This window comes from Molothrus aeneus, chromosome 1, assembly GCF_037042795.1.
Source record: "Molothrus aeneus isolate 106 chromosome 1, BPBGC_Maene_1.0, whole genome shotgun sequence".
NCBI classification, from domain to species: Eukaryota; Metazoa; Chordata; class Aves; order Passeriformes; family Icteridae; genus Molothrus; species Molothrus aeneus.
The window spans coordinates 47,835,962-47,863,567 of NC_089646.1; the positions used below are offsets into that span (position 1 = coordinate 47,835,962).

General features: G+C 37.6%; 1 protein-coding gene across 1 annotated transcript; it reads left to right on the forward strand.

Annotated features, from left to right (window-relative positions):
* Positions 1-733: 733 nt before the first annotated feature.
* On the forward strand, positions 734-27,514 carry ANLN (anillin, actin binding protein). Its single transcript, XM_066560668.1, has 25 exons — positions 734-1,252; positions 4,938-5,091; positions 5,454-5,738; positions 6,155-6,501; positions 7,188-7,410; positions 8,325-8,518; positions 8,655-8,762; positions 9,213-9,333; positions 10,210-10,326; positions 10,865-11,091; positions 11,615-11,766; positions 12,069-12,216; positions 12,867-13,002; positions 13,306-13,488; positions 14,037-14,163; positions 14,962-15,010; positions 15,090-15,146; positions 16,542-16,580; positions 16,933-16,954; positions 17,956-18,068; positions 19,727-19,780; positions 22,586-22,672; positions 24,171-24,278; positions 25,636-25,808; positions 26,128-27,514. The coding sequence occupies exons 1-25, from the start codon at positions 734-736 to the stop codon at positions 26,249-26,251; spliced, it is 3,867 nt and encodes a 1,288-aa protein (XP_066416765.1). The 3' UTR covers positions 26,252-27,514.
* The last annotated feature ends 92 nt before the right edge of the window (positions 27,515-27,606 follow it).

Sequence of the window (27,606 nt, forward strand, 5' to 3'; positions counted from 1 at the left end):
CCATGCCAGGTGAAAAATTTATCCTCAGTGAAAAAAGGTCAGGGCACACTCCTACTGAGCAGCTGCAGCAAGATGTGTGATCGACCATAAAGGAGGTAAAAGCCTCTTAATTCGAAGACGGGGTTGTCAGCAAGGAGGAGTGGGAAGGTGACGACAGGAGGACACAGTCTTTAAGCTGTGCCAAGGGAGCTTTAGGTTGGATATTAGGATGAATTTCTTCACAGAAGGAGTGATTAGCCATAGGAATGTGCAGTCCGGGGAGGCGGCGGAGTCACCATCCCTGGAGGCGTTAAAGACTGGACGTGGCACTCAGTGCCATGGCCTGGTTGGCAGTGTTGTGTTCCGCCATAGGTTGGGACTCCCTGATCTCAGAGGTCTTTTCCGAACAAATTCTGTGACACGGCAGCCATGGGGGGATGGACTCCGGGCACACAACACAAAGAAGCTCTGGGCGGCAGAGAGGGTCACACGCAGAACCCGCGGTGCAGCTCCCGAACCCGGACGTGACTCGCGGGCCGCCACCGGGCCCCTCAGCTCCCCCGGGCGGGCACCGCGCAGGGGATTGGGCGGCGCTCCTGTCAATCAGCGCCCGCGTGCGGGCACCGCCCCCTCTTCCCGTGGTGCCTGCGCGCGGCGGGCGCTGAAATTCAAATCCCGGGAGCGGTTGGGGTGAGGTTTGGCCGCTCGCGGGCGGCCTTGGCAGAGCGGACCCTGCGCGGGCACCGGCACAGCGATGGACCCGTTCACCGAGGTGAGGGCTCGGCCGGGCCCGGCCTCCCGCAGGTCGTCCGCTGGGGAGGGGGCGAGTTGTCAGTGTCGAGGACCGCGGGGACACAGGGCAGGGAAGGGGCCGGTTGGGGTCCGAAGGGAAGGAGCTGCTCCTTGCGCCGCGCTCTCGGTTCGGGATAGTTGCTCCCGGCTGAGCCCTGTTAGCCACCCTCGTCCCTGCTCGCGGGGGGATCTGCGGGCTTGCAGCGACCCTCTTGCTCTGCAGCGGGGAGACCCTCGCTGCCCCGCCCCTGGAGCCCCGCTCCTGCCGGTGCCTCCGCTCCTGGAGCCGCCCGGGCTGTGTCAGATCCCGCCGGGAGAGGACAGAGCAGGGCTGATAGGCGCAAGGGTTTGCGGAGGAGAGGCCCTTTCCCTAGCCGGGAGTTTGCCTTCTATGCGTATCTGGCAGATAAGATTCCCAGCGGGGACGGAAAGGATCTCGGCAGCAGACGGGAGCGCTGTTGACACTCTGTGCCTGCCACACGTAAAGGTCCTAAATCATACATAAATGTTCATAAATCTGTGAAAAGAGGAGACCATCTAATAAAAATGCATACTATTTGGCACGATTACCACATGTGATTGGTCACTTTCTTTGGCAGGCACAGTTCCTTTTTTTTTTTTTTAAAAAAAGGACTGTTGGCTGTTAGAGTGAATTGGCTGTGTGCTTGTTTTACAGAAGCAAAGTTGTAGTAAAATGAAGAATTGGCCACCTTGAATCTGTATGAAGGCTGAAATTTTCTTAAAGATGCTGTCTGTACTCTGATTTAATGTCAGAGGTGTAGTTTTAGAGCTGTCTTGTGACTGCTTTGAGAAATGTCATAGTAAAAAGGGCCTTCAATCTGCAGCCTGCGTGCATAAAATCTGAACTACTTGAAAAAAAATTCAAATCGCATACACTGATGAAATACTCTCTCCACCCCTTGTAAACAATCTGTTTATCAAACTGACATTCTTTAGATAATTTGAGTGCCCAGAACAGGTGATTGCACAGATCTGATTTTTAAAAAATGAACATAAGGTGTTGATCTGAACAGATTTGCTAAATGTGTTATGCCAAGGCAGTCCTACCCTATTCCCATGTAAAGCCTTGCTAAGTGTAAACATCTAAAACCTCCTTCCTTAATTGGTAGTGAGTGACATGATCCAGCTCGTCTTAAATAAACTTCAAGTCCGGACTACTGAATCAAATTTAAAATGGTTTTGCATTCTGGGAGATATTCCAACCTGTACACGCCCTTCTTGTACATAGCTGACTTGAAATGCTTTGAAAATGACCAACTGTGAGGCCACTCCCCAGAGTAAACTTCATTCAAGTGTTAGCCAGTATTGCAGAGTGCTTAAAAAGTCACCTTATCAAGAATATTTCTGCTGTGGAAGACATTCCACTGTTGTGTAAAGTTCTGACCAATATTAGTGTCCTAGTATTGAAGCTTAGTAACTTTTCCCAAAGTTCTGTAAAAAGAAATTTACCACGTATTTTTAAGTATTTATATTCTGTGGTTTGTGTTGCTGTTTTTTTTTCTTTTAACATAACCTTCCTTTAGGTTAACTGCTTTCAAATAATCTTTGTCTACACATTGCCATATTCTGTTACTTTCAGGGACCTGCTGAGGCACTCTAAGTGTTGGTTATGTAAAAGCTAATAATTTGAGCCTTAATTGGATGAAGCATACTGTTAAGTGTCTGCTGATCACTTTGCAGTACCAAATTTTGTCTGTGTCTCAATGAATTTAAGTTCAAATGAATCTTGGTGTAAGATTCAGTGGAATGCTTTCAAAACAGCTCTGAAATAATGATTCTTTTGGTTAATCTTGCAAAAAAAAGCTGATAACCTTCTGATTCTCAACTAAATTGTTAATACAGATTGAACTGAGGAGATGGTACAGGGGGTACATTCTCAGAATCACAATGAACATACTATTTGTGACTCCATTCATAGCTGATTTTATAACTCAACTTTCTTGCACAAAAGGGTTTATGTTTATTACTATGGGATGTTAGAAATAGTCTAGGTTATTTTGTACTTTGAAGTAGTTTTTACCATTCATAGAAGCAAGGATGATTTCCTAGCATGGAGGATGAGCAAAGAGAAATAAGTGATGCAGTTGTTTGGGGAAAATTTGCAAATGTGAGGTTTGAAGTTAACTGTAGCTTCAATTGCTCTCTTTGCTCTATTCTGCTAAGTAAAGCAGGGTAGTTGAACAAATTCTTGTTTAAGAACATAATCATATATGATTATATATGGGCCTAAGTATCTTCTCTAATATGCACTTTAAAACATACTTTTGAAAAACTGAAGTTGCCCATTAACATTTGAGGTGGGAAAGTTTTTTCTGATTTTTAGAAAGTGCTTTTGTAACACAATAATCCACTTTGACTTTGTAGTCCTCAGATTCCTTCATGTAATAAAATAGGTAATTGTCCCAGGCACACTGTGTGATTCTTGGGGCTGTTCTGTGCAGAGAGGGTCGGGAGCTGGACTAGAAAGTGGATCCCTTCCAGCTCAGTATATTCTAGGATTTTAAACTTCTGTGGTACTCTGAAACTTTGTCATCAGAACAATTGGAGAATGTCCTTGTAGAAAATACCCTGTTGATGAACTTGGAAAGTAAGCCTCAAGTTGTGGAGTGTGGCTTACTCATCGTGTCTAACAGCACTGTTGGAATTATGGCAGTTGGATGGAAAATTTGAGATGCAAGAAGCCAATAGGAGCTGGAGCTGAATAACAGAGGCGTGCATTCTTGGGAAGTGACATCTCATATTAACAACTGAAACTCTTTTGCTCAGCTAACAAAACAGAAAGGAATGTGCCTCTATTTGAATAGAACTGTAGGAATACTGTTGCAAGACATATTCAACTTTTTGCAAGAAGAGCTGTTAATTTAAATTGCCTTTAGGGTTATTTTAATGTGGGTACTACATGCACTTTGTATCCTGCTCTTTGCATTTTGGAAGTAAGGAATGTTGACTTGTGGGCACAACTAGCATGGAACCTGCATTGAAGGCATTCATGCATTTCATATATTTTGGGTTTGGGATTTTTTTCCAAATTCCCCCTCTTCTGTGAAAATTAGCAATGCTGAGATTTGTTTTCATGAAAAAGCTGTTGAGATTGACATTCTATTTGTCCTGTGTTGCCCTACAATAGAACATTGTTTAAGACTTCAGCCTTAGACAGTTAAAAATGTCAAATGTGTATTTAATTGCTGTGCAACAGGACAGATAATGGCTGGCACAGTTCTCACAATAATTTATGTACCACCAAACAAGTGCAGTTTATATGCTTCCCTTTAAAGGGCATTAGTTCAATCGCACAATTTCTTGTCTCAACCTTAAAACCTAGATCAAAAGAGTCATTAAGTATCCTTTAGATGTGATCAAACTGAGTGATAATGACTTACAAATGCTGTATTTAAAACAAACAAACCTTTTAGACCTGAATACTGTAAGGAATCACTTTGTATTAGTATGGAACACTTACTAAAACAGCTATTTTATATGGAATATAATCAGGGTACTCAAATTTCCAATGAGTAGGAAATGAAAAAGAATGTTATATAGCTCAATTGGTATCTCTTTATATGTTTTTCTCTATAGAGATATCTTAATAAACAGGCTATTTACCATAATATAGCTAGGTATAATATCAGTCTATTCTTAAAATTTAAGCTGGAGGCAAAGAAATTCACCTTTTAATTTAGAAGGTGTAATAACAATTTTTTTTAATATTGACAGCCACACTTTTATTTGTTGAACTTTTTTATGACCTCTTGACAATTGCTTCAATTTTGTTTATTTTGTTAGAGGGCTAGTGCCAGTCAGATGATTTGACCAGATGCTTTAGCAATGTGTCAGAAAACCCTGCTAGTGAGACTTGACAGATCAAGACTGTCATGTGATGATTCAGGATTAAAAAAAAATTACTTTCAAATATTTCTGATGACTTTGGAGTCTATAGGAGCCCCTCTTTAATTTTGCCATTGCTCCTGTCTCTTTAGCCTGATTTTCTGTCACCAGCAAGCTAGTTGGAGGCAATAGTTGATGTAAGGACTGAAATTTGGAACCTGCTGGCTACCTATGCTAAACAGAATTCCATCATCTTTTACTCTGAGCTGTTAGCAGTTTACACAGCAATGTCTGGTAACACATGACTTATTGACCCTCAGAAACTCCTTGAAAGAACCCGTGCCAGGCGAGAGAACCTGCAGAGGAAAATGGCAGAGCGGCCGAAGATGGGGGCGAGACCCACAATGCAGACCAAGAGGGCCAGAGAGCCTTTGGCAGAAACTGGTAACCAGGCACCTCTTCCCAGTGACGAAGGTATTTAGTGGCATGTTTAATAAAGATTGTTTTGATACCAGTCTCATCTTTTTTTCCAAAGGGAAAGTGAAAACACTGAACATTTATTTTATACTAAATAGTGATGGATGCAGTTACTTGGCCACTAGGGCTAGTTTGTGTTTAGCTGGACCTGAGAGCAGATGTGCCAAGTCCTTAGTTTAGAAATGATTGTGTAATGCCAAAGAGAGCCTTGTGCTTGGTAGATTTGGGAAGTGCATTTTTTTGGGAAGCATATCAGAGTATTCATAAATCATAGCTTTATTTGTACTACAGTTATGTGTTGTTGGAAAATATTTTAGATTGTTTGAATACTAATTTGTTTGAATCTCTGACCTATCCAGTAAAACCAGATACAAAGCCATCACCATCAAAAAGGCTCTGCCCTAATGATATGGAGACTCAAGCTCCTAGTTCAGAGAATGTACAGCCAGTTCCTTCAAGTTCCACAAGCCATGATTCTCCTCAGATGACTTCAGAATCGCACGAAAGTGCTTCTAACAGAGCTCCATTGGTTCAGCCTCTTGAGAAAGTAAAACAAAACACCAAGTCAGAAACTCCTGCGGCCCTTTCAGTCAAAACACGTATGCAGAAGTTGGCAGAGCAGCGGCGCTGCTGGGATAGTGAGGGTATGTTTCATGTGCTAAGCACCGTTGGTGTCTCTCAGTGTTTGCATGGATTATTATGTTGGCTAGAAGAAGATAATGTTGTGTGTGGGAAGATTAATGTCTTTTTAAAGAATTCTAAGACAATACTAGGGCAGGCCTAAAACATTGAAGCTCTTATCTACAGCTTAATTTTAAGCTTATTTTTCTCTGTTACTCTCATGCCTTGCTCCTCACAACACTGACATAAAATTAGTAAACTGCTTGATTAAAAATTTTTAATTTGCTTAGTCTCAAGTGCCTCTAGGGCTAGTAGTTTGTTTCCGTTGATGGCAGGAACATCTAATTGTTGATAAACTCAATATATAGTGTAATGTAAAAGATACAGTTCTATCTCAATATAATTTATTAGCAAAATAAATGTGTTTTCTTTTTTCCAGATCCCTCTGAATGTGTTCCTCTGTCTCCTCTCCAGTCAAAAGATCTGTGTGTTTCTCCACCTAAGCAGACATCCAATGCCCTGGCAAGCGAATGCCCTATTGGGAGGAGAGGCCGTTTAGCTAACCTTGCTGCTACAATTGGTTCCTGGGAAGATGACCTAAGTCATCCATCTGCAAAGCAAAACAATGCACAAGAACAGCCTGGCACTACTTGTTTATCCAAATTGTCCACTACAAGTGGAGCATCTGCTAGAATCAATAGTAGCAGTGTAAAGCAGGAAGCTGCATCCTGTTCTCAAAGGCTTGTTGAGGCTTCTATTAATAAACCAGCAAACTCAAAGAGAGCGGTGAGTGTCTGATTTAGTTGCTAATTAAAAATTGATTTGAGTATTGTATTGGGACGGACAAATGCTAGCACATAACTGTTAATATGAATTTAAAGATTTGGTGTGAGCAGTCAGTCTATTTACAACTTTTGCTTTATTGCAATCCCTCACGCCCTTTTTTAATAGCCGATCTGAAACAGCTTAAAATTCCTTTTATTGCAACTTAAAGATGAGCACTTAATGTGTTTTGTTGATGGCAATCTACTTGATTGCTGCCCTTGACCATCAGAAGGGGGGCTTGTTACAGAGATACTGGATTTCACTCTGTAACTTCATGTAGTTGATTGACTGAAATTGTGAATGTTACTGCTGTACGAAGACTCAATCAGAACGATGAAATAAGTAGTACCAGACACTTATTGATCAATTTATGCAATTTCTGCCATGACAATATCTGCCATGTGCATTCTTGTTTAGGGAAATGTGGGATAATATTTAAAATAGCTGACAAGAGCATCAAATGCTGAAACAATTTGAAATACTGGATAAAAAAAAAAGTACTAAAAGCTTAACACTTGTTCTTGGCTTTTTCTTTTGCTGAAGGATCAGGTGATAGTATGCTATGCAGAGTGCTTTTATTCTTTTTTCTCTTGAGAGAATAAGAACATAAGTCTCATCTTTTATTTTTTTCTTTTTCCCTTGTTAAGGATCCAAACAATTTTTTAACGCAATCTTCAAGAGTCACTGCTCCCTGTTCTAAAGAATCTGAAGTACAACAACAGCCGGCAGAGAATCCCTGCAGTCCTCGGAAAGCTGAAGAGCATACACAAACAGCCAAGTCAGCTTTGCCTCAACCAGTTCAGTCCAAAGCAGAGCCAGTCAAAGGAACACATGTGCAACTCGAACCTAAGGGTAAACCCACGACACCAGGTAGGCTGTGTTTTGGCTTCAGTAAATAAATATTCATTCAAATTAGGCCTATGTGTGCTGTGTTGAAAACAACATACTAGTTAAGAATTTGAAGTACCATACCAGATAATAGCTATTTCCAGCTGTAACTTGAATAAAAAGCTGATGAATTCTGTGATAATTATTTTAAGTTATACAGCTTCTGTATTTTGCAGGGGATGTTTTCTTGGACGTGTTTTTAGTAACTCTTAATAGCAAAAGCAGCCTAAAATGTTGATTGACATTATTCAAAGTTTATTTCAGATTGTTTGGTACTATATGTATCCATTTGATATATGCATATTTAGAAGAAATAGATGCATATTTAGAAGAAATAGAATCTTGTTGCCACATAGGTGCTCTAACTTTGCAGTGTCTTTATTTTCAGTGATAGCATTGATGTCAAAACAAGTGAACATCCTCAGTTTTTAATTCAACTCTTGTGGTGTCAGAAACCTGGACTAACAGCTTGAACTCTTAAAAATGATGGCCAGAAAGGCATGTTTTAGATATGCTGACAGTAACAGATAAGCTCAGTCAAGCAGGGTGGATGCCAAACAACATTATCCTCCTCACGCACTAGAATGCTTATTTTTGTGAAAGATATAAGTGGGGCTGGTTGTAGAGGAAACTTGGAAAAGGCAAACCAGTTTAAATAATGGATGTGTTGCATATAGACTGTGGTAAGAGAGAGACGTCTACTTGCTTTGATTTACTGTTTTATTAACATCACCGTTATGATTTGCATTTCAGGTTCAGTTTGTATAAAATGTAATGGAGTAAGAGCTGTAAAGGAGGCAGCTTAATTGCTTCACTGGGAACCTTCAGGATACAAAATTGCAGTGATTTCTTTAATATTGAGAGTTTCTTTCAAGGCAAAACAATTATTCTTGTAGGGGGATCTGGAATTAAGCCCTTCCTGGAACGCTTTGGGGAGCACTGTCAGGAGCGTAGTGCACGCAGCCCTGCTACGAATACTCCAGGCTGCAGAACACCCACTGTTACCCCAAATACAAGGACAATCCAGGAGAGGCTTCTCAAACAAAATGAAAATTCCTCTACTGCCAGTTTAGCGCTTCAGCTTAAACAGGTATTACTTGTTACATTCATAGCTAGCTTATAAGCCTGGGGAAGGTTATTACTGTTCTGCCCCTACCTGAGAAATCTGAAGTGTTGTGACACCTTAAGGCTGTCAGCTTTTCTCCCATTTCCCTTCATTTGTTTAGGAACGTGAACGGGAACTTGCATGCCTTCGTGGCCGATTTGATAGGGGCAATCTGTGGAGTGCAGAGAAAAATCACAGTTCAAAGAGGAAGCTTCCAGAAGCTAAAATGGTAATGTGTCACCTCCTCAATCAAAATATGATACTTTGAATTGCTTTAACATTTTCTGAATACAAAGTTCGATATGGAAATGTATATAAGGGATGAAAACCTATGCTTTGGGAGTGCCCGGGCTAGCAAGACCACTTGTCTAGTGACTTGTATGATTATTAACAAATTATTAGTTTATTTACTTCTTGTAGAATCAACTAAAACAAGTGATACCTCTTTGAGCCAATTGACTTATTTACTTTTTGATGATTAGTAACTGCAAAATCAAAAGAGCTCCTCATGCAAACATTTAATATTTACTCATTCAGTTAAATATCTTGGATAAATAAATAGGGTATTGGATAGGCAACCTCTTTTTCCTAGCAGATGTTAAAATGTATTTTTTTCTGGTAGTTTTTTAGTTGCTTTGAACATTACCTCCTGAATGCATTCTGGTTTTATTCTTGCCAGGAAAGCCAATCTCAGGCCAGTCCAAAACATCCTCCTAGTTCCGATGCCTCTGCTCTTGGATCTTCAGAAGACACATCAGCAGGTGACAGGCCAGCAAAGTCTCCCAGCGTGGAGTCTTTGGGTGAGAACTGTCACAGTTTGCCTGTGACTAGTGCTGGACAGGAGCACTGCACTTGATATTCATGAGCAGAGAAAGAGGCCAGTAACTGATGTGTGGAACTGGACCTCTCCTTTGGTTACTGGTTATCTTATCTAAATCTTCTTGTATGATAGTAGTACTCTGCACTCCTATACCACTTGAAAGGATGGCAAGGCAAGACTGTCTTTTTGTTTTTCAATGGATATACCTATGCTTCAAGCTTTAATGGAGGTGAAGGGCGGGGAAGTGAATGAGAATTGTCAGTTGTGGTTTAGTCTATCCTGAGTAACCAAATTTACCTATTTACTACCTGAGTAACCAAATTTCCACAAGAAGCTGATGAGAGGGAACTCTTCCCTTGTCAGTGTCCTTTGTGATATTAATTCTTATGGTAGGACACCTGAAAAGAATTGTGAGGTACTCCTGGAAGCCTTTCTGGTGCTTACTGAGCAGAAGAATGTTCAGCTCTCTGTGAAAAAAGTGTGAACTTAGTTAACGCTCTTGGTAGACTGTTCACTTGAAAGATCTAACAAATGTCCTTCTGGAAAAATTGGGTTTGCATGCAGTGGTTTGTTCAGTGGATTTTTTTTTGTGTGTATTTTTTAAAATTTTCCCTTTTTGCTCATGAGTGTCTGCACTCTGCTATGGTTTTAGCATTGTTTCTTGTAGTGTCAGTTTTCTGATTATAATATAGAAGTCTAGATGTACAGGTTGTTGAGGGTGTTCTAATGGGGTTTTTTTTACATGTGGCTAACTGGAATATTTAATCTGGTGGTCTTTTTGTTAGTAGGACTTCTAAAATTCAATAACTAAAATAAAGGTTAGACATAATACTTCTTTTCTTTATAAACCCCTTAGATACTTCTAAATGTGAAGACACTGATAAATCCAGTCCTCTGAAGACTGCCGAGTCAAAGAGCCCTGTAAAAGTGATATCTGTCTCAAAACTTGAACAACATGATGAAAAACCAAAAGGTTTGTATTGAGTAGACTAATACTGATGACTTAGCTCTCTATGGCCCCTTGTCTAGGACAGTGTTAATAACCTTCAAGTCTGAACAATGAATTCAAATGAAAACATCTGCTTATTCCCATGTGTTTTTTAATGAGATTTATATAAAACAAATTAGGAAGCTTCAGTTATCATACATAACTCTTCTCTCTTGACATTCAAGTCTTCAAGGAATATTAAAAAGCTCATATTAAAGACTCATTGGAAAAGGACACAAATAACTGCCCTAGTGTTTGACTTGCGGTTAAGTTTCAGATGTATTTGAACTAAAAGGTTGAAATTTGTCTAAAATGTGTATCTATATATTCCCTTACTGCATTGATTATGCAGTATATGTAAAAGTGGTATATTAAAATAGCCATGGAAGTGTGCTTTTAGGTTCTATACGGCCAACTGCAAAAACTGCTTTTTAATCAAGCTTGCTTGAAAGGCAAAACAAGTTTGCTTCTGTTTAATGAGAGTATTGATGTTACTAATATATTTTAAAATGTCACCCTTCAGATGAAGTATACGAAGGCAAAATGTGTGTGGATGACGAGATGAATAGCTCAAAGGTGATAAATGAGATTTTTGAAATTCTTCAAGAGGATGGTCCAGACATAGAAAAGCTGAAGAAAGAAATGAGCATGAGCCTGGAAGGTGAAAGTGATGAGGATGAGCAGGAAGAGTCGCTGAACATTTCATCAATGTCTCTGTTAACCCCTCTAGTGGAATCTGTTGGTTCAGAGGTGAGAATTCAGGGAGGGTGGGGAAGGGCTTTTTTATCACACAGAGGTGTCCAACTGGCTTGTGAGCTGTGATATTTTGTAATATTAGGATATGTGGGCAAATAAAGAAGTTTCAAATGGTATTTTGCTAATGAAAGCATAATGAGGCAAAGTTATTTTTCTCTGAAAATAGTGTAGCATATTGGATGCTCTGCTAAACAAGTGGTCTGCTAAACCTGTTGCTAGTACTGGACTTGCACTGGTATACATGCATTCAGTGGAGTGACTGCTGATGAAAAATCTGAAGAGAAGTAATTATGTAACTGCACTGATTTAGCAGTTAAAGGTGACATCTCATAGAGTTCAATCATCTGTTAGTGTCCTTAAATAAATAAACTTGCTCTATGTCTGTACTTGTAAAATATCATCTGTTAAATAGTATTAAGCAAATTTACTGTTTATATGTAAAACAAGTAAAGGAGAAAGAAAACAGATTATTATTATGTGAACAGATGGCTGTAATATAATATTTTCTTTTCTTCAGGCCTTTGGTTCTCCTTCTAAGTCAACTGGGGAAGGTAGCAGTATCAGTGATGTCAGTCTGAAGTCTGAGAAGCTCCAAAGGACCAGAGTTCCCAGGGCAGAATCTGGAGACAGTATTGGCTCTATGTCAGAAGATCGCAATCTGCCTTACAGGTAATAAACACAACCCAACACCCCTGATTCCGTAAGCGCTCAAGTTAAAACACTGGCTTTTTTAACTCTTCTAATGATTATATACTACTCAAACTACAACTTAAGCTTTTTTTGCAAGATCTCAGCCTTTATCAAAGATTGTGTAGTCTTTTATGTTGCTTAAACTTAAAATCAGCTGTTAGAATACCTTCTTTAAAGCCATTTAGGCAATTTGGAAAGCTTCAATGATACATGCCTATGTATCTTTTAAGAAGAGCTTGGCATACCTGTGAAACATTTCGTGATGTTTCCTTTTTCAAAAGCGTTGATGCATACAGATCCCAAAGATTTAAGGAAACTGATCGTCCTTCAATTAAGCAAATAATTGTTCGCAAAGAAGATGTGGCTTCCAGACTAGAAATGAGAAGAAATGGCCCATCTGATCAAGTCAACATCAAAAAGAAAATGCAGGTACCTAATATGCTTCTTAAAATCCTTTTTCTAATCTACTGTTTTCAAATTTAATTGCCCCTATGAATGTCCAGGATGTTAACATACTGCTTAGAACTGCAAAATAAGGTTGTTAGGTTATTTCTATTTTGCATAAATATCTAATGGTAGGGACTGATGATGATGCATAATTTGAACAGCTAATGCTTCACTTAAAAGGATCATGTTATAGATTAAGTCTGGAGAGAACAAGCCATTATTTTGATAAGAAGACAGAGAATCAGTGGCTTAGCACTGCCTTTGAATTAAGCAGAATTTGTAACTACCTACTTTCAGTAGGTAATATTCTGATCTTTACTAGTGCTTTGTTTGTGCTAATCTCTATTGCTGAATTTCTGGTTAGTGCTGCTACTCCCGGAGAAGGGAAGACTAGATGGGATATGGAACATATAATATTGTAGTCTTTCACTCCACACCATACCTCTGAGATCAAAAAAAATTGTGCTGCAGTGTTCTTTTGCTGAAGTAACAGTTAACTGCAAGGCTTTTGTAGTTTGCTGTCTAAAGGAAGCCTTGCCCCCCAAAAAAGTTCATCTAGAGACATTTCCTTGTTTGAATGCAACACTAGTTCTCTCTTCTTGATAATTATTTTTACTATTTGTTTTCTCTAGGAACTGCACAATGAGGTCAACAGGCAACAGACAGTGATTTATCAAGCCAGTCAAGCTCTGAACTGCTGTTTTGATGAGGAGCATGGAAAAGGGTCACAAGAAGAAGCAGAAGCAGAGAGACTTCTTCTCTTTGCAAGTAGGTTTTTATACTCAAGTTCAATTCTTTGTAATGAACATTTCGACAAGCTTCATAGTTTCTTCCTCATGCATTTATTGTGTTACATTGTGGCCATTCATTAATAGTTCTTCTGGAAAAAAGAACAGGATAATATCTGTTCTGTCTCAGCTCATTTTATAGGCAAGAGGTCCTTTTTGACCCTTAAATATTAATCATTTTACAGTGTAATAGAAATATAAGTTGCATTTTGCATACTTAAGGCAGAAAAAAATTGTTCACTACTTTTTCTTCTGTAGAACTGTAATTAATTTCTTTGTGCAGCTGAGAAGAGAACTGCTTTATTGGAAGAATTGAATAAACTGAAGAGTGAGGGACCACATAATAAAAGAAATAAAGCTGCTTCTACTTCCGCTGAATTTGCTCCCTCCAGGGGATCTGTTTCCATTTCAGAAATGCGTCTACCTCTAAAAGCAGACTTTGTATGTGGTACAGCTCAAAAGCCAGGTAAAACTAGCAAACAAAAGCTTTATTTCTTTTCTCCTCCTTCCTCATTCTCCCAACATGTATTTCTGGTTCATTCTCCTTGGGTTTTGTTTTTTTTGGTCTTCTGCTTTGATGTTCTCAGAAATCTAGGAGTAATGAAAATTTAGCTATTGCATTCAGTTCATCTGCTTCTGACTAACTTTTTAATGTTTCTGTGAAAGCTGATGTGTGGTTAAGCTGGCAGACCTAAGTAAAATAAATAAGTAATAAGTAAAATAAATAAATAACTAAGATTATCTGCTGATCTGACTGAAAGTTCCTCTCCCCTTTCACACACTGGTTATTGTAGGTCTGGCCTGAGATGCCCCAGGCAGTAAAGCAGTTGCTGTGAATCCTGTGGAGACAATTTTACTAGTAGACACAGCATAAAGAAAATAAAATTGTCAAATGTAACTAAATGTTTTAAGTAGGTGAAACAGAGAAGTGCTTAATAGCAATGCAGTACTTGGGGATTTTTTTAGATACTTGGAGTCCTCTGGCTAACCAAACTATCTGATGTGTGCTTACAGAAGCCGGAAATTACTACTATGTAATAATACTGAGATCTGGAGCAGAAAACATGGTTGCAACTCCATTAGCAAGTACTGCCAGCTCCTTGAATGGAGATGCTCTTACTTTTACTACGACATTTACTATGTAAGTATAAAGAAACTCTTGAACCAGTTTTAAGTCTGATGGTGGAACATGCATAAAAACATTTGTAGTCTTAGTTTATAAGAATGTCATATTCTGCAACAAAGTGTGGAGAGATTTTGTGGTATAGCTATTTCCTTCTTCAAAAAATAGCTGGAAGGCACTTCTCTCAAAAGAGCAACCTAGACTTATTCAACCATCCATCAGCTATTTTATCTGTTGCATTTTCTGCCTTTTGTTCTTTCCTGGAACACCTGCAATGACAGATGGATTGCTGTGCCTGAGATGTGTTTTTCTCTTTTGCAGCAACTAACATTTTATATAGCTATTTGGTTTTGGTATCTGGGAAAATAGTGCTTTTATAACTGTAACTTCAACTCTCACATGTCAGCTAAAAAGGCATTGTGAGTTCAAAAGGCTGTTTGCTACTAAGTCTTCAAAATAAACAAACAAACTCTGTTTTTGAAGTTCAGCTGTACTGGAATTTTCACTTAAAGCTGTTTGCTCGAAAAACCCAATCTGTGACAGGGGAGGGTGCAATCTGAGAAATGGTAGATGCACGTTATCTGCCTCTTGTCAGCCTCTCCCCTTTTCTGAGTTCCAGAAAGTATCTTTAAATAGTAATACACTAAAATTCTCTTGCTCCTTGGACAATTATAGGGAGCAAAAGGAGGGAAGAAGTAAGGAGTAATTTAAAACCCAACAAAACCAACCAAAACAAACAGAAAACCCCCCAAAACTCTGCCACAAACAAAAGCCTTTTTGCTTCAGTTAGTTTAACTTGTTTTTTCTTCCCTTTAGGCATGATGTGTCAAATGACTTTGAAATAAATATAGAAGTTTACAGTTGGGTATGTATCAGTTCCTGTGAAGAGGAGGTGTAAGGGAGAATGATGTGCTGTACTTTCTCAATACCTTCTTGCCTTACAGGTGCAGAGAAAAGAAGGTACAAGCACTGATAAAAGGAAAAAGACAAATAAATCTAAGGTAAATGAAACCTGAAAATCAGTAATGTAATGTTTCAACAGAAGGTATACTAGCAAAACTGACTGATAGTCTTACACAATCTGTTGCTTGCTTTTACTCTCTTCTTGGAACATCTGCCACGACAGATGGATTATGGAGACCTACAGCAATTAGTAGATTGGACCTGCAGCACTTGGTTGAGTCTGAAATGTATTGGTGGGGAAGAAGTCTTACTAGTTCTGCAAAATGCTATGCTTTGCAGACATTTATTTGTTAGCTGTGGGGCCTCCGATAGTGTTTTATTGCCCTTTTTCTCTACTTCAGTTAAACTATGCCAGTCAATACGCCCTGTTCTGGAGTTTGATTTGTCTTAAAAGTTTTATTGATCAACTAAAAACTCCTCTTTCTCCCCAGTATTAAGTATAAGCACTAGAGGCTTACTTTTTAAAGCAAACATTGTTTTAATAAGGGTGTGCATATCAAGTGTTTGTACTTTTTTAAGGATATATGAAGATATGTAACCCTAAACAAGCCTTTCTAGAGGTGGTTTGGGGTATTTTTTTTGGTGGTTTGTTTATTTTGGGTTGCTTTTGAGGGCATGTGTGTGTGTGTTTTTCTTCTTTTCATTCTAATAGAGCACACAGTGAATTAGTGGTTTCAGGTCTGATTTCCTCCTTGACAAGTTATCTGTCACTTGGTAAAACCAAGAAACTTGAGTGTCTTTTAAAACAGCTGGAATGAGTACTTAAGTCCCCTGTCGGCAAGCAGAAATAGGAAATTTCTTTATTCTTTGATTTGGCACAGTGAAATCTTCCACCTATTCTCTAATAAAAATTTCAAGTACCAGGGTTCACTTCTCCTGTGCTGTAGTTTAAAGGAGTTTTTACTTAAAACTGAATGATTTCATGCTACTGAGGGTAAGTTGCTGATGTGAGGTTATAGGTTTGCCAGTGGCATCCTCTACCTGCTTTTTGACAAGCTACTTAGACTTGTCTTTCAACCTCAATAAAAGTACATAACTCCAGTTTGTGTTTAATATACAGTCTCACTTAAACTTTGAGATTTTAACTTGAAAATAATGATGTATAACAGCAGTATATTGAACATATCCTTACTTTTATTGTTAATTCTTACCTTTAGTTTAGCAAATGGAACTTTATCCCGTTACATAGGTAAAAACACTTACTAAGATTGGTTTTCTGCTTTAACTTTTCTGCGGTAATTATTTCTTTGCTATGCAGCATTTCTTCCACTGAGATCTATTACATCCAGTCAAAACCCAAGACTTACTCATAGTAATGAGTACCCTTTCAAAATTTGAGATAAGCCTTCAGTAGTTTCACTGTCTAGTTCTCATGCAAATGTGCTGGACAAATGCAGTAGCAAAAGCATTTATCTTCTTGTCTTCTTTTGTAGGTTATTACTCCAAAGAGATTATTAACATCTATTACCTCGGTAAGTATGAATTTAATATTGTAACAAGATCTGACTATGCCCCCTTCCAAAGGGCATGTTCTTACAGATTAAGGCTGTGCCCATAATAGATTCTTTCTGTTCCTTATGTAAGGCTCTATAAATTGTCCAGTTTTCTGCCAAATTTTTCAGTCATCAGCTCAAGAAACAGCTGTTACATATGTAATGGTGGAAATATGCATTTATTTGGACTTTCTTTTTGATTGTCTTTCTATTTGATTGGGTTTTTAAAAGTATTTCAAATGTAATTTCTTTTTACCTTGGCTTTGTCTTCAGTAGAAACTGTCAAAAGTACTTTTTTTTTCACTAAGCTTTTATTTCTCTCTCTTTCTAGAAAAGCAACCTTCTTACTCCAGGTAAGTAAAGTCTAAACCATCTTATGCCAGGATGAATAATCTACACTTGCTGTCAAAATTACTATATCAATAAATAACACTTGTAACAGATGACAATTAGTGAGTAATGAACACTAAATTCTCCAGCCCAGAAACTGGCCCTGTGCTTATGTTACCATTACATTCAACAGAAGATATCTTTACAAAATCAGAACTAAAATCTGCTATCAGATACCCATGGTCTGCATTTATTTTCCTGAAAGTATGGATTAAAACTAATTTAATGATTTTAAAATTAGGGAACTAGAGTCTGCTGCCAATGAAGTAATAACAGAATAATTTGGAAATATGAACAGATCCTGAAATACTTCTTGTGTGTATTGTTTTGTATAAATATTTATATATAGAAAACATATATAAACTTGTTTATATATTTCTGACTCTTGACAGAGAAAAACAGCACCTCTAAGTAAAAACATTATACACTTATCTGACTAAAGTTTGTGATACTTGAGCTAGCTTTAGCAGGAATTGCAACAACAGGAGCTCATGAGCTAAATCTGGAATGTGTATCATGCTGCTGCTACTAGTAAAATTCCTGAGCTACAGTGTGTGTTTCTCATGATGTAAGTGCAAAGGAGAGGCGTACAAGTTCTGGAAGATTGCAGCGTGTCACTTAAGAGGTTAAGAGATAGAAAAGTCACATTCCTACTGCAGGGTATGTGTGCCTTGTAGTGTGCCCCAGCACACTCTCCATCCCCCTGAGACTTAAAATGCTTTGTTTTCTCCTTTGTGGATGTTTTCAAACCTTGTTTCTGAAAGAAAAGATCTTCTCAGGAGGAATGGCGTGTGTCAAGATTCTCTCTGAATGTTGCCGGGCTGGGCTGCACTGCAAAGAGCGCTTCTCCTGGACTACTCAGCAGGGCATGCTTGCAGTAGTGCAAATAAAGTACTTTTTTTTAAGCCTTGCAGCATCCTGATTGTGTGTTTTGGTATGACTTCACTTTAACTTTTCTCCACAGCCATGGCCAGTCCAGGTGGCCCAAATGCCATACGCAGTACAAATTTCATCCTTGTTGGATCCCACAAGTTATCGCTGTCTTCTGTGGGAAATACCAAATTTGCACTGGACAAGGTAATGGAAATTATTGGTTGCTAATCCAAAGGTAATTGCATGCTACTATAAAAATAAGAGTGGGTTTACTTTTCAGGTGGAAGCACCATCCTAGAAATGAAATATATATAATGGTTTCTAGATAGGTTATTTATATAGACATTAACAATTTTTGTATAGTTTTTACTTACATATAATATATGAATTAAAGGTTGTTTTGAGATAAACAGGGAGACTTTCATTACTATGCCAGGTGCTCTTTAATTCCTGTAGGTCAGTATAAGATATGGTTGTGCAAAGATAACAAAGGAATTTGATTACTAATTTGCTTTCACTGACAAAAAATTGATGTATGCAGTTGGCATTTCTATATGTGGTCTTCATATTGTTGCTCCTAGTCTTGCAGTTATCACTAAAGAAGGCATTAAGTGTGTTTTAATGATAATGAAGTTTTTGAATTTTTCTGCATTTAATTGACCTAAAAAATGCTATTTGAATATATTTAGGAGTATCAGTTTTTCCTTTCGTATCCCAATTAAATTTGTAGAAGCAAATTATCTTAAGGTTTTTTTAGAACTCTTATTGACTTTTATGCCATTAGTTCCTTGTCTAAACAGAATGTTTATTGGCTTTTGCTATGAGAAGTTTAAAAAATGCATTTTTACATTCATTGCAATATCTAACCTTGTAATATCTAATATCTAAAACCTATTTTAATAGGTGTTTATGCCAGCAGCTATCCTAAGCTAGTTTAAAATTAATTCAAATGTTACTACAGTTTATGGTAGTACTAAATCACAGCTTTAGCTACCCAAGAGCAGCAAAAGAATAATTTTGGTTTTTTTGGCCAATCAAGTCTTATGGCAATAATAGTATTATTGCAATAATAGTATTATTGCAATTTCAGCTTCTGATAAGAGATGAGAAATCAAGAACTAATTGTGTTTGTGTATAAGTCTTAAAACAAAATATCTCAATAATGCTATCTTGCATTTTAGAAGTTTTACTTTTTGTAGATAGAAGCAGATTCCTTTACTGAAACAGCTGGCAGGACAATGGTTAAATTGCACTGTTGTTACTGACTATGTGAATTTCAGAAGTAGCAGCTTTGGTTCTTCAGCATAAATGTTCCTCTTAACCAGAACTATGTGTAGAAATCTTTGTGTGTAGCTTCCTTATTGGAAACCTCTTGTTCTTGGAGATAATAGAATCAGCTTTTGTATTATATTCAGCAGTTTAGGTTTGGACTTCATTGGTTTGCATTGTATGACACGACACTGGACTGGACTAGTGAAATATAGCAAAAAGACAATGTTCAAAGAGAATTCTGGGGAAACTATCACTTGGTTAATTTTTTGCAGATGCAGTCTTACAGTTATCTGGCAAAAAGGGGAATTCTTATTCATGATTTGTTTGGGTTTTTTTATTAAATTACCTCAGTAAAATTTCAGTTTTGACTGGGCCTAAGGCTGTACCAAACAGCTATTTGCTTAATGTATTTCTAATATGGAACAAACTGATGCCACAGTGTTTTTTTGTGTCAGTCCTCTCTTTTACCTATGCACTGTTAAAATGCAGGGTATAAAGGACCAAAATATAGTTGTATATAACTGTGTCCTTTTTTCTTCTAGACCATAACTTTACACTAATTGCATTGAGCATGTTTCTTTTTTCCCTAGATAAATTTTGAAGGGGAGGAAAAAGAACTGTTGGGATATATGTTCCAGGACAAGGTTGCTATGATCCTTTAGTTTCTAACTTAAAAGAGGAAAATTCTTTCTAGTGCATGTTGCTTATTTCTGTCTGGCCATTTTTGCAGCTTTTTTTTTTTTTTTACTTCCTCTGAGAAAGTGCTTACAAAGATTTACTAACTAAACACAAGATGCTAGAAGCCTTTAAGACTTGCAGAATTCTACCCCTTTCTTTCACAATAATAAGCATGCTGCTGGAACTCAGTTATTTAGGTAGCTTAGGGTTGCTCCTTAACTAGCATGTTTTTCTTGTCTTCCTAGATCATTAGAGGAGGGTGTTTCTTGCTTCAGAGCAAAATGATGTGTTTCCTAAAGAGTTCTAGTTAGGAAATTTGAGCCAGCTTCTTGATGAACTACACAGAACAGAATCAGCTGTTGTGCTGATAAGAGAACCAGAGAAAAATGTCTGGCAGCCTAAATTCTGGTTTAACTCAACTTGTTGCTGCGGAAGAAAATTAAAATCTCTTAGAACCTAAGTAATCTTGCTCCTATTCTAACCTTGTTCTGACAAGACATAGCAGGACATTTGGCATGTTAAACAAAAAGTTTTGAAAATACTAAACATGTCAAATAAATGAGGTCCTTATTTGTACACAAATGTGCGCTTAAAGTATTTTGCTTGGTGTATGTTTTGGCTTTAGAAATTATGTGAATTGATATCCTTACCAGAAGTAATTTGTCTTTAACCTATGAAAATAGTTTTATCTAGTTAATTGTTTACTGGAGTCCTGCAGAAGAAAGTGTTTTGGATGAATTTTCATGGTTTCTCTCAAAATTAAGCAAGTCATACTTTTAGTACCTATCATCTGCTATTTTTAATCAAAAGTCTCCTAAGAAACCAGTTTTTCAAATGCTTGAGTTCTTTTGAGAAGTTTTTACAGATAATCTTCTATGACAGCAAGCTGTGTTCCTATGGCAAATACCTGAGTGACCACATCAGTAGGCAAGATAGCATAGTCATGGGTTTTAGTTTTCTTTTAATCTAGCTGGATATTTGTCAAACTGCTTTCTTTCCATCACCTTTAGCTCTATTAGAGAGATATATTGTTAACTAGAACTCAGTATTTTTTCATTATGTCTACAAGAGGGTGTTTTGAGACCTGATGTAGTAATTAGTAATGGTATTGTAGGTTCTGCAAAACTGCGTTGTGTTTGTTATACAACCTCTTTGCTTTGCCTCTCACACAGTTCCTCACTGCTAAATTTCATAAATTGGATTCTTCTCTTCTGACATAAAGCTTAAAGGAGATGCAAAACCCATAAACCTGAAGTGGGGAATGGCCAAATATTCTTGAGGCCCTCATTCAGAAATGGGTTTTACTGTGCTTTATTAGGGTTATATGCCATTATTCCTTGGTGTAGCATGTAGGGTTAGAGTTGTCTTATCGGTCCTGGATTTCTTATTTTTGTTACGTGGAAGTGTTTTACTATTTTTTGCTTCTCAAGTGGTCATGGAGACTCCTACCTAATGCTTAGAGTTTTTCTTGCTATACTATTCCTGTTGAGTACAGGAGCAAGCCATTAATGCTGTGTTAGTTGAGTAGATCTGACTTGTGAAAATGATTTGATCACCTGCTTCTGCATGTATGTCTTATGTCTGGGAGGAAGGCTGCATGAGGTCTGCAATTCAAAGGTGATCAATTTCTAACCACAACACCTATTTTGGTGTTCTGCAGGGCTCACTGAGGCCCACAGATGAGCACTTTTAACTACTGAGGGTTACTCCTGTTCATCTTAACTACTAGCAAAATTTAGTTCCATTTGCATGGTGTTGATTTCATAGTTCTGAAAGCTGTTTTGTTACTCTGTACTCATGCCTGTGCCTATTCCCTTGCAAACAGTTCTTTATTTGTATTTGAGTGGCAGCATCGGCCTTCCTGGCTTTTCTAGTAATACAAAAGATGAGTGTTTCTGAATTTTTTTGTCAATTTCTTTTTAAGAGTCTTAGCAGTGTTGCTTATTCAGATTAGCAATAAAATATGGTTTGTAGAATGCTGTGCAGGTCGTCATTTGCTTGTTGAATTAGCTCTTTGCCTCAGTGAAGGGGGGTAAAAAAAGAAGGGATGTGATTTCATGGAGTAGTCAACGTAATGAGGCATTATGTGTGGAGGGATTGGGGGAAAGCTCAAAGGCAGACTTTGCATGCTCTTCCTCAAAACTCTTGACTGTCAAATGGCTGTTTAACTGACCTCTGGTACAGTAATGAAGCTTTCTTTTTTTTCTCCTGTGGCAAAAATAGGACTGGAAACCTTTTCTGTTAGAAATTACTTAACACATGTCTTTAACACCTTGAATGCTAGTTGAGAACTGTTTTCATTATTTCTCCCCTTTCTAGTGTAAAGATTTATCTGAGTAGGCACTACTACATCAGTATCTGCCAAAAATGCTTATGGTATCCAAGTACCATTCCTGTTTAAGCTCACTTTGGTGAGCTTTGTTATTTTCCAAACAACTTGGTGTCAAACTTAGGCAGAAGCTTGAAAGGTGTGGATTGGTGCCTTCTGTTGTTTCTAACCATGCTTGAAGAGCCTGTTTTCATAGCTAGAGTGCATGTTTATATATCTATATCCTGATGAGCAAACTAATAAATAATTATTGGAAAGCTTCTAAATGAACTTGAACCAAAAGTGATTATTACTGTCTTGCTTGAGTCTGACTGATTGCTTCTTTCTGGCTGAAGGTCCTAAGAACAAGACAGTGCTAACATCTTGGTGCAGGTGGCTTGCTTGAACTGGTAAGACTTAGATGAGATATGTCAAAATTTAATGATTGTTTTACATTTTGCAGGTTCCCTTTTTGTCTCCTTTGGAAGGTCATATATATCTGAAGTTGAAATGCCAAGTGGACTCTTCGGTGGAGGAGAAAGGGTTCTTGGTAAGGTATTTACTGTATTCACTTCAAACTCCTGCCTTGGAAATTACAGGTCCTATTAAATATAGTAATTTTTAATGTCACACCTGTGTTTAAAGCTAAAAACTGGCTTGATTTTTTTAAAAATCTCTGAACCAGACCACAAATGGTTTTTAGTTTCTCTTCTAAACATGTCTAAGTTAAGGCTACCTTTTAAGAGTTTGTGTATCTCTCTTATAAACATCTGATTTATTTTGAACTTCAGTTAACCTTCTCTTTCTAAAAATCTTTGGTAGATGAGATTTTAATTTCAATGGCAAAAAAATTTTACAGGACTCTTTTTGTGTGTGTTTAATAAACACAAAAGATTGGGTCTTTATCCACTGTGTTCACAACTTTTCTAAATGACAAAGAAACAACAGTATTTTTTTTTGAGAAAAATCTTGTGCCATTCTCTCTAAAACTGGACCTAGAAAATGAAGCTCATACTTGGGCCTAGGAGCTGGAACTGTTGAAATGTCCACAAGATGGCAGTAAATGTGCTATGAAAATGAAACATTAACATTTGCTGTTATTTTTGTGTTTCCAGAAATCACGATTTCTTTAGACTCTTTTCAAACACTGCTTTCTGTCTCCTTTCCCTTTACTTAATTGAAGTCTAACAGATTTCATTAGATGCAAACATTTCACATGCTTATGGTATTTGCTGTCCCATGTTTCTGTGTACTAATTTGAGAAAGTCCATATTTGCTTCTACTATACAATATGTATAACCTGAAGAATGATGTACATGCATACTGGATTTGTTCAGAGTAGGGGTTTGGAAACTCCCTGCACCATTGAAAATTAGAATCTGAATTGTGAAGAGTGAGAATCACAATACACACCTTAATTGGGAAAAAAGTTCTGTATAAGTTCAAGAGATATCAGGAATAGAAGTCAGATACTAAACTCTCCATTCCAGTTCTAAGGAAACGAGGCTTGAAATGGATGAAATCCAGCATCCAATAAAAGAACTGCCAACACAAACATTTAAAAATCAATTTCTAATTTCCTTTGAACTGACTAAACTTTCTTGAGTGGCCTCTTGAATAGCTGCATGTTTTTTAATCCTGATTTTTTAAGTCAAAAATTACTCAAATATCTAATAATAATAATAAATTGTTTTTTGAACACATTTTATGAACCATTTATGTTGTATATACTAAAAATAACCATTCTTTACCTTAAAATAATGGGAAAACCATCAACATGAAAATCTCATAATTTTAAACAGCAGTGATAGGTGCCTTTTAGCAAAAGGCTGCAAACCTGAGAATGATAGTGTGAGCTAATTTTCTATACCATCTGGACAATAAATACACTGTCTGAGTAAAAGCCTCTCTCAGTATATTTTTTTTTCCTTCTCTTTCATTTAGTGCTATGAAAGGTTGTACTTGCAGAACCATTCTAGTAGAAAAATAGTCAAATATAGACCAAGCTCAAGGTACAAAGTTACCCCATTTAATTTTTTATTTTTAAGACCATGTTTGAAGATGTCAGTGGATTTGGAGCATGGCATAGGCGCTGGTGTGTGCTGTCTGGAAATTGTATCTCCTATTGGACATATCCAGATGATGAGAAAAGAAAGGTAATGCTGTTTTGTAAAGCTTAGGTCTAAAGTTCTGTAGTGCCCTACACAAATAGTTGTTCATTGTTAAGGACAGTAATGTTTAGGCTTTAGACTGGTAAAGCATGGGATTCAAGTTCCTTAAGCTTCCTTGGGGAATGGAGGGGACTTTTCTTCATAAAGCTGACCTAAATCATGGCAAACTTAGAAACTGACTTCCCTCTCTAGTAGAACAAGGGGGGAAAGTGATGGAAGATCCATATTTAATTTCCCCTTTAGTCTCAAGGCTTTCCATTGTGCTCATCAAATCACTAATTATTGAATTGAAATTGATTGGACTTGTACAGCTTAATAAGCAGACTGTATCTAGTTGCCTTAAGTTTTAGACAAAATGATGACTAACACTTAATATAGTAGAAAATTAGAGTGGGCAATCCTTGTATGTTTTGCAGAACTATCTTATATGACTACCTTACTTGAAGTCCTTGTCTTCTTGCAGCTCCACATTGTAGCTGGAAGTGGTGCTTCCTAAATGGTTCTCACAGAAAACTAAGTTCTTGTTGGGCTAATGAGACAAATCAGAGGTTTATCTGTCACTGATAAACCTTGTCTCCTTAGTGTGTTCCTGCAGTGCACTAAATTGTTTCCAGTTTCTTTTAAAGACTGCTTTCCAAGAGGGTTTTTCTGATTCACTGAAGTTATTTACCATTAAACACTTTCTTGTTTAGTGGCAGAACATTTTCTTTCCCAAACTCCATGGCAAACTCTGGTCCTTTTGGGACTTCTATGCCAATCCAGATGCCTGAGTTTAGTTTCTCCCCTGCTAACAGAGGAACACCATATGCTGATAGTTGACATTGCCAAAATATATCAATGTACTTTATTCCCCTGCCAGGAGAGAGGGAGAAATCTTTGCCTACTGCAAGACAAGATAGTAAAAAAAAAAAGTTAAGCAAGAAGAAGGTTCCTATTTTGCTTTTGTCTGCAAGCAAGAAGCTTTGGTTTGTTTTGCAGATTGTTCTGGAAAATTTTCTAGACTTGTTTCACTATTTTTCCGAGAGAGAGAGTCAGCTGTATTTTGGTGATCTACAAAAATATTAAACTTACTAAATGCATCCCTCGCCCATCCTATATCTGTTCCATTGTGCAGAGATAGATGTCACCCAGAAGTATCAGTATTAGTCCATGATTACTTTAAAACATGGGACTTTTTTTAAAATAAATTTCTTACAGCTGCACATATATCACCTTTTTGTATGGAGTAACTCACTGAGAGAAGGTGTGTTCACTTAATATCATTGAAGTTGTCAAAGCATATGTTGTTCAGAATTACTTTTGATTGCAGCGCTCTTGACTGGTGAACTGATTTCACTTTCAGCATCCTTTGGGCCGGATAAACTTGGCTAACTGCACTAATCATCAGATTGAACCTGCCAACAGGGAGTTCTGTGCCCGTCCCAACACTTTTGAACTAATAACTGTCCGACCTCAGAGAGAAGATGACCGAGAGACCCTTGTCAGCCAGTGCAGAGACACACTCTGTGTTACAAAGTGAGTACATAAAACCATGGAGGTTGTGAGAGGGTATTCTACCTCATGTGATAGTTGTAGTAATGTAGGAGCTTTACAACTTTGTCATAATGATGCAAAAGTCATTTAAATGCTGAGGTTTTGGGTGGCACTTGAACTGTTTTGTTCACTTTTAATCCTAACTGCTTTCTAGAAGTGGCTTGGTAGCAGGATAGTGGAATGTTTGACTTAATTTTTAACCCTACTATTTCTTCTGGGCTTCTGTGATTGATCAGCTTGACATTTGTCACAATAACTAATTGGAGGTGGAAAATAATCCATAGGGTTCCTTGCCTTCTAGGAACTGGCTGTCTGCTGATACTAAAGAAGAGCGTAACCTTTGGATGCAAAAGCTCAACCAAGTCCTCATTGACCTTCGCATGTGGCAGCCTGATGCCTGCTACAAACCTTCTGGAAAGCTTTAAACTTGGGAAGGGAACTACACAAGAAAAGAATTTAAATGAAAATGTTGGAAGTCCTCTTGGTCACTTATGCTTTAAGTTTGAGAGAGTATTTAACATTATACAGGACTATGTTATGCGGTATTTTTATTTCACTTAAATTTTAAAACCTTCTTACTTCCTAGTTTTGAGTATGGTAGGAAGCAATTAGCTGTTTTTAAATGTGCTAAATATTTATATAACTCCTTTTCTGGAAGTCTTCTAGCTAGGTGCATTCTCTTTTTCAAACAACTAAATTATTGCAGGAAATCACACTTCAGGGCAGTAAGGGGGGCACTAGCTAGTGAAAGACAAGCTTTCTAGGTAACTCAGCTCCCTGAAAGAAGCAACAGTTCAAAATGCTCTTAACAAGAATGCTGCTGAAGCACAATATCTAATGTTGTAGCATTTGTTGGGGTTCTTTTGTAGTGATCTGGCATAGAAGTAACTTGTCAATTTTATTCTACAACATGCAGTATAGATAATTCTGCTTGTCCAGCATCCTTGTGGTCAGAACAAAACATGCACAACATATTCATACTACTTTTGCAATTTCTTATACAAACTAGTGTGGATAAGTGCGTGGCATGTACACTATGTGATTTGCAGGTGTGGAATTAAGTATGCAGAATATTGCACTTTGATAGAAATGGAAGGTCTTGAATATTTTTGTTAGGACTCTTATATAAAAAATAATCAGACAGAAAAATTTAGGTTTATGGTTGTATACATCAGTATTTCCTGGGACTGTGGTTTTTACAAGCTAGAGTTGTCCATTTGAGAACCAGGAATAGGTTAATAGGTAGTAAAAGTGCCCTTTTTTTGTTTTGTTTAATGATAAGACTTTACAAAGCTGCTGTGTACCAACTAATACTCCTCTGGCTGAAAAAATGGGTCTTCCTCCCCTTGATATACATGTCTACAAAGCCTATAAAAGCAGTACTTCAGACCCATCATGAAAATGGCAACATTTCTCAGTTAAAACTTGCAGTTCTCATGGCTTTTCACTGAGCGTATTGAAATTCCAGCTCCTTACTTCACTAGGAATGCAGTAGTGGAAAATTTAAGATCGCTATTGCTGTTATATATTCACACTCGAAACACTAAATTCTGTTACCTTATACTGTTTTCATCCTGCCCCTTTTGTACTTGCTTTTAAATCACGTTTTCTTTTCTGATGTCTTTAAATATTTCTAAACTATGTATTGAGATTTATTTTATTCATTTAAAATAAAAAGTAAAACACTCCCTGCTTTTTTCATAATGTCATCTATGCAATTTGAGGTACTAATTTGTAGGCTGAAGAAAAGCTGGACTCCACACAGTGTTTAAGGAAGGAT